Consider the following 12,526-nt stretch of genomic DNA (forward strand, 5'->3'; position numbering starts at 1 on the left):
AATATATACACATACCGTAGATTTATTTTAAATCAAACTAATATTTCACAATATTAGTTATTTCTGTATTTTTGATCACATAAATGCAGCCTTAATGAGCAAAAGAAACATCTGTAAAAACCATTGAAAATCTTACTGATCTCAAATGTTTGAGTGGGTAGTGTATATAAAGTCAGAGAATGAAGCTTTATTGGAAAGAGGGTTTATTAAGCTGCGATGGTGAGCGGTTGCTAGGATACAGCTTGGCTGTAAGCGGTCGTCATGGAAACAGCAGCGTGTGACACACGAGTGATTGTGAGCAGAGACTGAGCGGTGCGTTCACAGATGTGCATCGATCGTCTGAAATCTCGCTAATATGACACACAGATATCTGAGCGTCATCTCAGCTCTGCTCTTCATCAGGAGCATCCTGGGACGCCGTCACACACACACAGAGAGAGTGTTTAATGGTGGTTCAGTCGTGCCCCAGTTTGATTTCTTTGTTTGGCTGTGAAAGACTGAGTTGTGGAGGTTCTCAGCGTGAGCGCGTCCTCGCGGTGGCAGGTATCCGTGTTGGTCAAATTGCTGGCGTGACCTCGCTGGCGCCGCGGGGAGAGCGAGCGGAACACGACGGGCCGGTCCGCCTGATAAATCCGCCCTCGGGTCTGATCCGTCCCTGCCCCCTTCCATTTAGTCCGGAACAATCCAGTCCCGCGGGGCGGCAGTTAAACTGTCCCCGATGAAGGAGCGCGTTATCTGCAGGAGGTGTCATGTAGCTGCTGCATACAAATGCACTATATTGATTTCTCTCTCTCTGTCTCTGTCTCGGTGTGCGGCGTTTGATGGGACTCCAGTAAACCCGACAGGTAAGTGAGATCTGATCCCTCATCGCTGAGAGAAGATTAAAGCTCTTATTTGAAGCAGAACAGCCTTCGTTCGACTTGCTGCTTTATTTATGTCCTTCTGCTCTTTGATTTTCTTTCTGTCCGTCCAGTTTCGTTAATAACTGGAGTTTCTACATGTTCTGTGTGTGTGTTTTCACTCAATAGCAAACGCAAGGACTCTGAGCCGGGCACCAAATGTTTGCTGAACAACGCTGAGATGATGGCGCACCATGCCACCGACCCCGTCGAGATGAGACGCATCAACTTCCAGACACCAGGCATGAAAACACACATGCAACTGACTCAATGCAATCTCTAGCTCCATACCCTATACCTACCCTTCAGAACTAAGTGCCTCACCCTGACCCTTACCCTAAACCTAACCTTTACCCAATTAGAACCTGATCCCTAAAAACTATTTCTGACCCTCAAACAGGTCTTTAAAGCGTCTCAGAAAGTGAGGACCAGCCAAATCGTTCTCACTCTGATGGTCTAAAACTCAAACTGCCCTCACAAAGATAGCTGTACAAGTGCGCACACACATTTGTTTGACTAAGCTAGCGAGCTCATCTCATAGACTTGCATTGTTTTTATATCAGAGTAATTTTATTTTATCTCCTAACCCTAAATATCCCTCACAGAAAACTGTGCAAAACACTATAATACTTAAGTAGAAACATGATTTGACTGTTTTACACGCCTTTTTAACCAGTGAGGACCAGTGTTGGGCATGTTGCTTTAAAAAAGTTATTAGTTATTGTTACTAGTTACTTCTCAGAATTAGTAAACCATTTACTAATCATTAGTTACATCATTATAAAAGTAACTACTGTAATTACCAGGGAAAGTAACTATTGTGTTACTATTTAAAAAATGTTCAAATATGTCAAATAACTTGGATGCCCCCAATATTAAATATGTTAAATGAATAAAACATTCTACACTAATCTATACTATTGTAATGTTGCTGTGGGAAAAAAGTGAGACACATTCCAGGGGCTAAACATCACATTATATCATTTGAAACTGCAGAGTCTACTTTTATTTGAGTATACCCATTATAACAACAAAACAGTGTGCTTTTGTAAAGAAAAAAAACAAAACAGGGTGCGCTCTCTGCTGTCTCAGTCTGTCACAGAAACGTAAATAAAACGATCTGAATCTCAGGCAATACCTGCCTCATAGACATGGGAAATATATGTATAGAAAGCTTAAAAATGTCTACTTTTATTCAAAAACAAATGTTCCCTGATAAAGTAATCTGTATGATACCATGCGAGCTCCAGTTTTTTTTCTGTCTAAACTCAGCTCTAATGTAATCACGCCCACGAACGGCTCCGCTTTTAAACATTTTAAACATCCCCGTGAGACACACAGAACATGTAGGTAAACGGCCATATCGCCTCAGTAAACAAACGTGAATATTCATCAAGTTCATCTCAGCTACTGTTCGTTTCTGGAAGAAGATGTTCTCAGAGGAATAAGCCAGTTTACCTCAGACGAAGAAAGCAATGCGATACGATATGCAGCTCTGCAGGTCCTATATCTGAGAGAGAGCCTGCTTGGATAAAACATGCTTCACTGAGCTCAATTATAGTAACGCTGCATTTTATTGTCAGTAACAGTAATGATGTTGTAACGGGGGAAACAGTCATTCGTTTGATTACTCACTACTGGAAAAATGAATGACTTTAGTAATGCTGTTTATTGATAACGCCGCTGTTCCCATTACTGGTGAGGACTAGCAAAATGCACATCACACACTGGCTGAAGTAATCCAGTTTTAATTAGGTTTGCATTTATGTCAGTATGTTTTGAATGAGCATATCTATAGTCAATATTTCTCAGATGGATTGTGTCAATGAACTTGCTGCAGTGCATTCTGGGATTGAAGAAGGCAGAGTGATTTATCACAGCCTCAGTAGGTGACACTCTCTAGGTGTCGGAGCTCTTTCGGCGTGCGATTCTCACGTGCGCGCAGATGCGCCGAGGGTTTGCGGGTCATCACCATGACGACCGCTGTGACCTTTGCCCCGCAGGTATGATGAGTCACCCCCCCATCCCCATCTCTGATCTGCCGGAGCACACGGAGCGCCTGAAGGCCAACGACAACCTGCATCTGTCGCAGGAGTACGAGGTGAGTAATGCGGCCATCGAACGACCTTCAGCGCCGCCTCACTGCGCTCTTCTGCAGATGCTGCTTTATTCATGCTGGCGGTGTGCTGTTGAAGACAGGAAGGTGTTAACGCTGTCAGAAGCGTTCAGTGTGAGTCCTGAGAGTCTCACGCTAGAAACCCTAAAAGAACAACAGCTGAACTCCAACATCAGACAGATTGAACGTTTGTTTTTAATCTCTTTGTCAATCACTCTCATTCTGTCTCTCAGTCGATTGATCCGGGGCAGCAGTTCACATGGGAACATTCCAACCTGGAGGTGAACAAACCCAAGAACCGCTACGCCAACGTGATCGCGTACGACCACACGCGCGTGATCCTCGCCCCGGCGGACGGTACGAATATGAACTCGGTGTTCGGCTCTTCTGTATGCACGGATCAAACGCTAAATCAACTCTCAGCAGATACACATTCATTCTTTCGGCACGGATCTGATGTTTTCCTCTTCTCTCCGCTAGGCATTATGGGTAGTGACTACATCAACGCCAACTACATTGACGGTTACAGGAAGCAGAACGCATATATCGCCACCCAGGGGGCACTACCGGAGACCTTTGGTGATTTTTGGCGGATGGTGTGGGAGCAGAGAGCCGCTTCAGTGGTGATGATGACCAGACTAGAGGAGAAATCACGGGTGAGAGACAACGGCCAGACGCAACACACTTTACCTTAAAGGAACACTCCACTTTTTTTGGAAAAAACTCTCCCCGAGTTAATAAGTTGAGTTTTACCGTTTTGAAATCCATTCAGCCGTTCTCCTGTTCTGGCGATATCACTTTTAGCGTAGCTTAGCATAGATCATTGAATCCTATGAGACCAGTAGCATTGTGTTCAAAAATGACCAACGAGTTTCCATATTTGTCCTGTTTAAAACTTGACTCTTCTGTAGTTATATCGTGTACTAAGACCGGCGTAAAATGTAAAGATGTGATTTTCTAGACCGATAAGATTAGGAACTACACTTCCATTCCGGCGTAATAGTCAAGGAAGTTTGCTGCCGTAATATGGCCACAGCAGGAGCAGTAATACCACACAGCACCTGAAACTAGTTCCCAGCTAGTTTAGCATTTGCACATGTGCTGCGTGATATTACTGCTCCTGCTTCGGCCATATTACAGCAGCAAACTTCCTTGACTATTACGCCAGAATGGGAATCGCATCTTTGCATTTCCGCCGGTCTTAGTCCACGATATAACTACAGAAGAGTCAAGTTTTAAATAGGACAAATATGGAAACTCGTTGGTCATTTTTGAACGTGATGCTACTGGTCTAATAGGATTCAATGATCTATGCTAAGCTATGCTAAAAGTGATATCGCCAGAACAGGAGAACGGCTGAATGGATTTCAAAACGGTAAAACTCAACTTATTAACTCAGGGGGAGTTGGAGAATGAGTCTATTTCCAGAAAAAGTGGAGTGTTCCTTTAACCCTGACCCTAACCACACACCATACAGACACAAGAACACTGAAGAACTCAGACACGTTTGGTCTTCAGCTGATCTTCAAGTCCTGTGTTCCTCTTGTTTAGATCAAGTGTGATCAGTACTGGCCCAGTCGCGGCACAGACACATACGGGACGGTTCAGGTCACTCTGCTGGATACCATGGAGCTGGCCACATTCTGTGTGCGGACCTTCTCTCTGCATAAGGTGAGACATGTGTGTCACAGACATTTGATGAACACAGATCATCCTTGTTATAAGTAATTAAGTTAAGTTTGATTACGATTTAATTCAACTTTAGTTAGTGTGTAATGTTGCTGTTGAATCAATGCAAAGCGAGATATTGTCTTTCACAGAACTGCTGATTGAACACCACTATAAAGTAAATATATTTGATGAAAGAGGTTCAGATGACAAAAAGTTGCGGAATGTCTGCAAATAATTAATAAAATGAATTTGTGCATTTTACTGAGTTTGAAAGACAAAAGCCTTTCAATAATACATAATAATGCACAGTTAAACAACCTAATAGTGATAATTCAAATAAAAACGAATGTGTTTATCAGTAGTCGATGCAAATCCATTGGTAAAATGCTGCGCCACCTGATTATTGACTAGTCTGTGTGACTATTTTAGAAAGGAACATTTAAAAGATGAAACAGAGCAATTAGAGAGAATCAATAATGGTGAATAAGTTATTGCTATTGTGTGAATAATACGTAATCATGTAATCAATAAAAAAGTAACTGTAGTCTGACGAGTATTTTAAAATGTAACTTACTCTGATTATCTGATTATGTAACTCACATTACTTGTAATTCGTGCTGCTTGAAAAATGACTGCTTTTAGTTCACATCCAAAAGTTATTAATAACATATCTTTTTTAGTGAACATGGTGGCAAGAAAATCAAACTAAATGTAACAAATATACACTTTGGTGCACTGAAACGAAACATTCATTTGCTTTGAATATAATCACATTCTGAGTCTGAGTGAGTACTTCTACCGCAGATTAACAAATAAAATATTTAACCTATTTTAGTAAGATTAGTAGTTTTATGTATATTGATTTCACGTTGTATCAATTCATTAATTTGTTTTGTCCTATCAGAGCGGCTGTAATGAGAGGAGAGAGGTGCGGCAGTTCCAGTTCACGGCTTGGCCCGACCACGGCGTTCCCGAATATCCCACTCCGTTCCTGGCCTTCCTCCGCAGGGTCAAAGCGTGTAACCCGCCGGACGCCGGCCCTGTCATCGTCCACTGCAGGTCAGTGCTGAATGTTCCAGGCGTCGAGCCTCTGTCACGTGTGTTCATGTTCCTCTAATCCACCCAGAACCTGCAGAAGCACTCAGGCGTTAGTGATGTGTGCTGCTTCATGAGGCTTACAGACCTTTGTCAATCATTTCTTCTGAACCAGTGATTTAGAGAACATACCAAACTGACAAAGTCACATGATTTTAGTAAATGAGGCTTTGTTTATATCATTAAAAGAGCAGTTCCAGAACAAAAATGTACAGATAATGTACTCACCCCCTTGTCATCCAAGATCTTTCTTTCTTCAGTCGCTAAGAAATGTTTTATTTTTGAGAAAAACATTTCAGGATTTCTCTCCATATAGTGGACTTCTATGGCAGTGTTTTTCAACCACTGTACCGTGAGAGATTGTCAGGTGTGCCGTTTGAAATGATTCAATTTCGCCTAAAACAGGCCCAGGTTTCACACTGAGTAGATAGAAATATGAAAGATCGAAAAAGACTGTTGTCATTGTGTTTATTTGATTCCTATTCAAGACACTTTGATAAGAAAGACTGTATATTGTTAATTGCACTTTTTATTTGAAAGAAGAAGAAAAATGAAAGATCATAGAGTTTAATTTTTTCGATTGTTTTCGACAGTTTCGATTGTTGGTGTGCCTTGTGATTTTTTTCAATTTAAAATGTACCTTGGCTCAAAAAAGGTTGAAAAACACTGTTCTATGGTGCCCTGAGTTTGAACTTCCAAAATGCAGCTTCAAAGGACTCTAAACGATCCCAGCCGAGGAAGAAGAGTCTTATCTAGCGAACGATCGGATGTTTTCTAAAAACAATTTATATACTTTTTAACCTTAAATGCTCCTCATTTTGAAGTTGGAGGAGTTTTTGACATACCCTAACTGTTATGAACTGGAATACGCAAAGCTAGACAAGACAAGCATTTGATTGGTTAAAAAGTATAAAAAATTTACTTTGTGTTTTTTTTTTTTTTTTTTAGAAAATAACTGATTGCTTCACTAGATAAGACCCTTCTTCCTCGGCTTGGATCATTTAGAGCCCTTTAAAGCTCGTGGGCATCATCGAAGTTCATTATATGGAAAAAAAAATCCTGAAATGTTTTCCTCAAAAAACGTAATTTCTTTACGACAGAAGAAAGAATGACACGAACATCTAGGATGACAAGGGGGTGAGAATATTATCTGTAATTTTTTGTTCTGGAAGTGAACTAATCCTTTAATGTGTTGAAATTTCAGTATTTGTAGTGTCTCTATGGTTTTTATCTGATCTTTGATCCGTTTTATAAATTTGATACATTTGTATAATTAAAGATTGTAGTCTTTTTTTGGCCTGATTAAGCTAACTTTTTATGAAAACAAACAAAACAAGCCCCAAAAAATTATAGAATAGCATAATACACTCTTAAAAATAAAGGTGCTTTAAAAGGTTCTTCACAGCGATGCAAAAGAAAAACCATTTTTGTTTCCACAAAGTGCCATTCAGTCAAAGGTTCTTTAAAGAACCATCTCTTTCTTACCTTTTTATAATCTGAAGAACCTTCTTTCACCACAAAGGACCTTTTGTGAAACAGAAACATTCTTCAGATGTCCTTTATGGAACCATTTGAACAAAAAGTTTTTTTTTTTTTACTAAAGCACCTTTAGTTTTAACATTATGTGCAGTTGGTTTGTCAAACAGCAGCAGCGTTTCCTCACGGATGTTGGGCATCATGCGTGTTCTTCTGTAATCTGGATTAAAGTTATTAATCCGCATAATCCCACAGTGCTTTGTTGTGTCCACATCTGTCATCTGAATGTGTCTGTCTTGATATCAGCGTTTGGATTAGCGCACAGAAACAGATCAGGGAAATTATAGCGTGGTAAAAGCGTGGTGTTTGCCGTGTGTCTCAGCGCCGGCGTGGGCCGCACCGGCTGCTTCATCGTGATCGACGCCATGCTGGAGCGCATCCGTCACGAGCGGACGGTGGACGTCTACGGTCACGTGACCCTGATGCGCTCGCAGAGGAACTACATGGTGCAGACGGAGGACCAGTACGGCTTCATCCACGAGGCGCTGCTGGAGGCCGTGGCCTGCGGGAACACTGAGGTGGCGGCGCGCAGCCTCTACTCCTACATTCAGAAGCTGTCGCAGGTGGAGGCCGGAGAACACGTCAGCGGCATGGAGCTGGAGTTCAAGGTACGCTTGATAACATCCAACGGTGACACACACAGCTGTTTCTGGGATTTTTCAGCACTTCTCACATGATTTACTGCACACTACAAGTCAAGATGTTTTTTTTAAATATATTCTATTTTTCTGGATGCTTTCATGAATAGAAAGATCAAAAGAACGGCAGTTATTTTGTAACATTATAAACATTTCTTTGCTTTCTAAACAGTTTATTTCACTTTTGATTAATACAAGTATTCATTTCTTATTTCATCTTACCCCATATTTTTGAATGGTAGTATATGACGCTTTCTACAAGAATATTGGTCAGCACAGCTGTTTTTAGCATTGCTAATAATCAGAAATGTTTTTTTGAGTGGCAAATCAGCATATGTGACCCTGGAGCGCAAAACCAGTCTTCAGTAGCGCGGGTATATTTGTAGCAGTAGCCAAAAATACATTGTATGGGTCAAAATGATCGATTTTTCTTTTATGCCAAAAGTCATTAGGATATTAAGTAAAGATCATGATCTCTGAAGATATTTTGTAAATTTCATAACCTAAATATATCAAATTAAATTTTTGATTAGTAATATGCATTGCTAAGAACTCCATTTGGACAACTTTAAAGGAGATTTTCTCAGTATTTTGATTTTTTGCACACTCAGATTGCTAATTTTCAAATAGTTGTATCTCAACCAAATATTGTCCTGTCCTAACATTAATGGAAAGTTTATTTATTCAACTTTCAGATGAGGTATAAATCTCAATTTTTAAAAATTGACACTTATGGCTGGTTTTGTGGTCCAGGGTCACATATTAGAAAGATCATGTGATACTAAAGACTGGAGTAATGATGCTGAAAATTCAGTTTTGATCACAGGAATAAATTAGAGTTCATTCACAGATATTCACATAGAAAACAGATGTTATGCTATGTTATACATTTTTATTATTCCAAGCTTTTGAGTGCTACACCATAAATATCTATGGGCTGTTATTTCATTTTTTGTTCATATCATCAGAGTTTTGAACGTGTAATTCATATTTTAATGATGAATTTAAGTTTGCGTCTCTTTGAGAATGAAAGTCTGCATAGGACATAAATATTTAGCCAGTCAAAATAAATGATGAAGGCCTGGTGAAGTGTTTCCAGGGCAGTTTTCATGTGACCTTCATATAACAAACTTAAAGTTCAGGTCTGTTAGTTTGAGTTAAAATCAGCCGGATGTAAAGTCAGCGGTGACCCGCAGCAGGTGAATCAGTGTGTTTGACGTGATTGTGTCTGTGGTTCTGTCAGCGTCTGGCCAACAGTAAAGCGCACACCTCCAGGTTCGTCAGCGCTAATCTGCCCTGCAACAAGTTCAAGAACCGGCTGGTGAACATCATGCCGTACGAAACCACCCGCGTGTGTCTGCAGCCAATCAGAGGCCTGGAAGGGTCCGACTACATCAACGCCAGCTTCATCGACGGATACAGGTACGCCGCCGGACTCCAGCTCCAGATATAACGGTGTTATGTTAATGGTGGTCACGTGTGGATCTGTCTGTGTGAGTTCAGGCAGCAGAGGGCGTATATTGCGACGCAGGGGCCGCTAGCGGAGACCACAGAGGACTTCTGGCGCATGCTGTGGGAACACAACTCCACCATCGTGGTGATGCTGACCAAACTGCGTGAGATGGGACGGGTGAGTAATGGCTGGAGTATAAAAACAGAATCCGACTGAAGCGGCGTGACATCCGTGTGTTTGTGTTCACAGGAGAAGTGTCATCAGTACTGGCCAGCTGAGCGTTCGGCCCGCTATCAGTACTTTGTAGTGGATCCCATGGCAGAATATAACATGCCGCAGTACATCCTGAGAGAGTTTAAAGTCACAGACGCCAGGGTGAGTACATTTACCGCGGTGTGGTCTGGTAAAGATGTCTGTCTTATGTTGAGATCTTTTCACAAACAAAAAACAGAGACATAAATGTCCCGGTTTCTACAGATGCAGGTGTTTCTCACATCTTGAGGTGTTCAGACTCGTTGTCTTTCTCTCCACAGGACGGACAGTCCAGAACCGTCAGACAGTTCCAGTTCACCGATTGGCCAGAACAAGGAGTTCCAAAGTCAGGAGAGGGGTTCATTGATTTCATTGGACAGGTGCATAAAACCAAGGAGCAGTTCGGTCAGGACGGACCAATTGCAGTCCACTGCAGGTGCGTTATGATCCTCACGTTCAGTGTTTAGAGATGAACATGAGGAGCAGATCTCAGTGTGACGGACTCATTCATGTCTCACGTTTGTCTTATTCTTGTCTTATTCTTCTCTGATTCTTGTCTCAATCTTGTCTTATTTAGGTCTTTTATATATATATATATATATATATATATATATATATATATTAGGGGTGGGCATAGATTAATTTTTTTAATCTAGATTAAAATGGCTAATTTGAATTCTGCTGAAGGCATTCAGAATATGTGTGCTACCCAAATAATGACTAAAAGTAAGTCTTCGAGAACGGGCCAGGTGGCGCATTAGATCAGGCGCTCATCTCCTGTTTCCAAAATGCATCACAAACTGCTTGACAATTGCATTTACAACATAATTACCTATACAAACTTGTGTAACCAAGTACTTCTGCGCAAAAGGCTGCACGACGTGCGCGTTCCCCTTAAATACACAGACGCGCACGGGCATGGATAGCTTATCTGCGTGCATAGTCTTCCATTAAACTGTGTTGCTTTTAGAAGCGTCAATTCAGTTGTTGCATATAGTTTAATGTCTTTATTTGGGGATTATCAAAGTTAATGATAACTCAAACTTGAGATTTTACTGGGGCACGTGCCCCAGTGAAAAGGGTCTAGCAACGCATGAACCTGCCCTGAAGCGGCTTCATAACTGCATCCATGTTTGCACGTCTCATTTGATGTTAGCTCCCAACCCAACTTTGAGAATAGATTAACGGCGATATTTTTTTTATCGCCCGATAAGAGTCTCACGTTAACGCCGATAACGGCCCACCACTAATATATATATATATATATATATATATATATATATATATATAGTCTCATTTTTCTAATATATGTCAAATTAATGTCATATTCTTGTCACATTGATTTTTGTTTCTTTCATATCTCACTAGATTCATTCGTGTCTCATTTGTCTCATTCTTGTTTCATACTTGTCCTAATCTTGTCTCATTTGTTTATTTTTTGTCTCATTTATGTCTAATTTTTCTAATTTTTGTCAAATTCATGTCTCATTCTTGTCCCATTAATTTCTCTCTTATCTCATTTTTGTCACATTCATTTTTTTTTCATGTCTCATTCTTGTTTCATACTTGTCCTAATCTTGTCTCATTTGTCTATTATTTGTCTAATTTTTCTCATTTTTGTCAAATTTATGTCTCATTCGTGTCCCATTCATGTCTCACTCTTATCTTATTGTCTCATTCATGTCATATTCTTGTTCCATTTTTTCATTTATGTCACTTTCATGTCCCATTTATGTCTCATTCTTCTTTCATTCTTGTCTCGTTTTTGTCTTATTCATGTCTGATTCTTGTCCCATTTATGTCTCATGTCTCATTTATGTCACATGTCTCATTCTTGTCTCATTTGTCTCATTCATGTCTGATTCTTGTCCCATTTATGTCTCATTTTTTCTCATTTATTTCTCATTTATGTCACATGTCTCATTTATGTCTCATTCTTGTCTCATTCATGTCTGATTCTTGTCCCATTTATGTCTCATTTTTTTCTCATTTATTTCTCATTTATGTCACATGTCTCATTCTTGTCTCATTTGTCTCATTCATGTCTGATTCTTGTCCCATTTATGTCTCATTTTTTTCTCATTTATTTCTCATTTATGTCACATGTCTCATTTATGTCTCATTCTTGTCTCATTCATGTCTGATTCTTGTCCCATTTATGTCTCATGTCTCATTTATGTCACATGTCTCATTATTGTCTCATTCATGTCTGATTCTTGTCCCATTTATGTCTCATTTTTCTCATTTATGTCACATGTCTCATTCTTGTCTCATTTGTCTCATTCATGTCTGATTCTTGTCCCATTTGTCTCATTTTTCTCATTTATGTCAAATTCATATCTCATTTGTGTCCCATTCATGTCTCACTCTTATCTCATTGTTGTCTCATTCATGTCTGATTCTTGTTCCATTTTTTTCATTTGTCACATTCATGTCACATTTGTCTCATTCATCTTTGATTTTTGTCTCTTTTTGTCTCATTCATGATTGATTCTTGTCCCATTCTTTTCTCATTTGTCACACATTTATGTCTCATTTATGTCACATTTATGTCTTATTCTTGTTTCTTTCGTGTCTCATTCATGTCTGATTATTGTCCCATTTTTGTCTCATGTCTCATTTATGTCACATTCATTTCTCATTCTTGTTTCGTGTCTCATTTATATCTGATTCTTGTCCCATTTATGTCATTTTTTTCATTAATGTCACATGTGTCATTCTTGTCTCATTCATGTTTGATTCTTGTCCCATTCTTGTTTTGTTCTTGTCATTCTTGTCTCATTCATATCTCATTCTTGTCTCTCTCTCTCTCAGTGCGGGCGTCGGGCGTACGGGTGTCTTCATCACCCTCAGTATCGTCCTGGAG

General features: G+C 40.0%; 1 protein-coding gene across 1 annotated transcript in view; it reads left to right on the top strand.

Annotated features, from left to right (window-relative positions):
- The window catches only part of ptprsb (protein tyrosine phosphatase receptor type Sb), a gene marked incomplete at its 3' end in the record, with an annotated part of 53,925 nt that extends 41,399 nt beyond the window's left edge, over positions 1–12,526 (top strand). The window contains exons 18-30 of the mRNA XM_073848397.1: positions 834–845; positions 1,029–1,141; positions 2,903–3,000; positions 3,249–3,372; positions 3,496–3,671; positions 4,567–4,686; positions 5,591–5,745; positions 7,640–7,925; positions 9,199–9,377; positions 9,459–9,585; positions 9,658–9,783; positions 9,942–10,096; positions 12,475–12,526. Of these exons, the coding sequence (XP_073704498.1) occupies positions 834–845; positions 1,029–1,141; positions 2,903–3,000; positions 3,249–3,372; positions 3,496–3,671; positions 4,567–4,686; positions 5,591–5,745; positions 7,640–7,925; positions 9,199–9,377; positions 9,459–9,585; positions 9,658–9,783; positions 9,942–10,096; positions 12,475–12,526 (1,723 nt within the window). The remainder of the gene's footprint in view (positions 1–833; positions 846–1,028; positions 1,142–2,902; positions 3,001–3,248; positions 3,373–3,495; positions 3,672–4,566; positions 4,687–5,590; positions 5,746–7,639; positions 7,926–9,198; positions 9,378–9,458; positions 9,586–9,657; positions 9,784–9,941; positions 10,097–12,474) is intronic.

Source organism: Garra rufa, chromosome 10, assembly GCF_049309525.1.
Source record: "Garra rufa chromosome 10, GarRuf1.0, whole genome shotgun sequence".
Classification (NCBI taxonomy): Eukaryota; Metazoa; Chordata; class Actinopteri; order Cypriniformes; family Cyprinidae; genus Garra; species Garra rufa.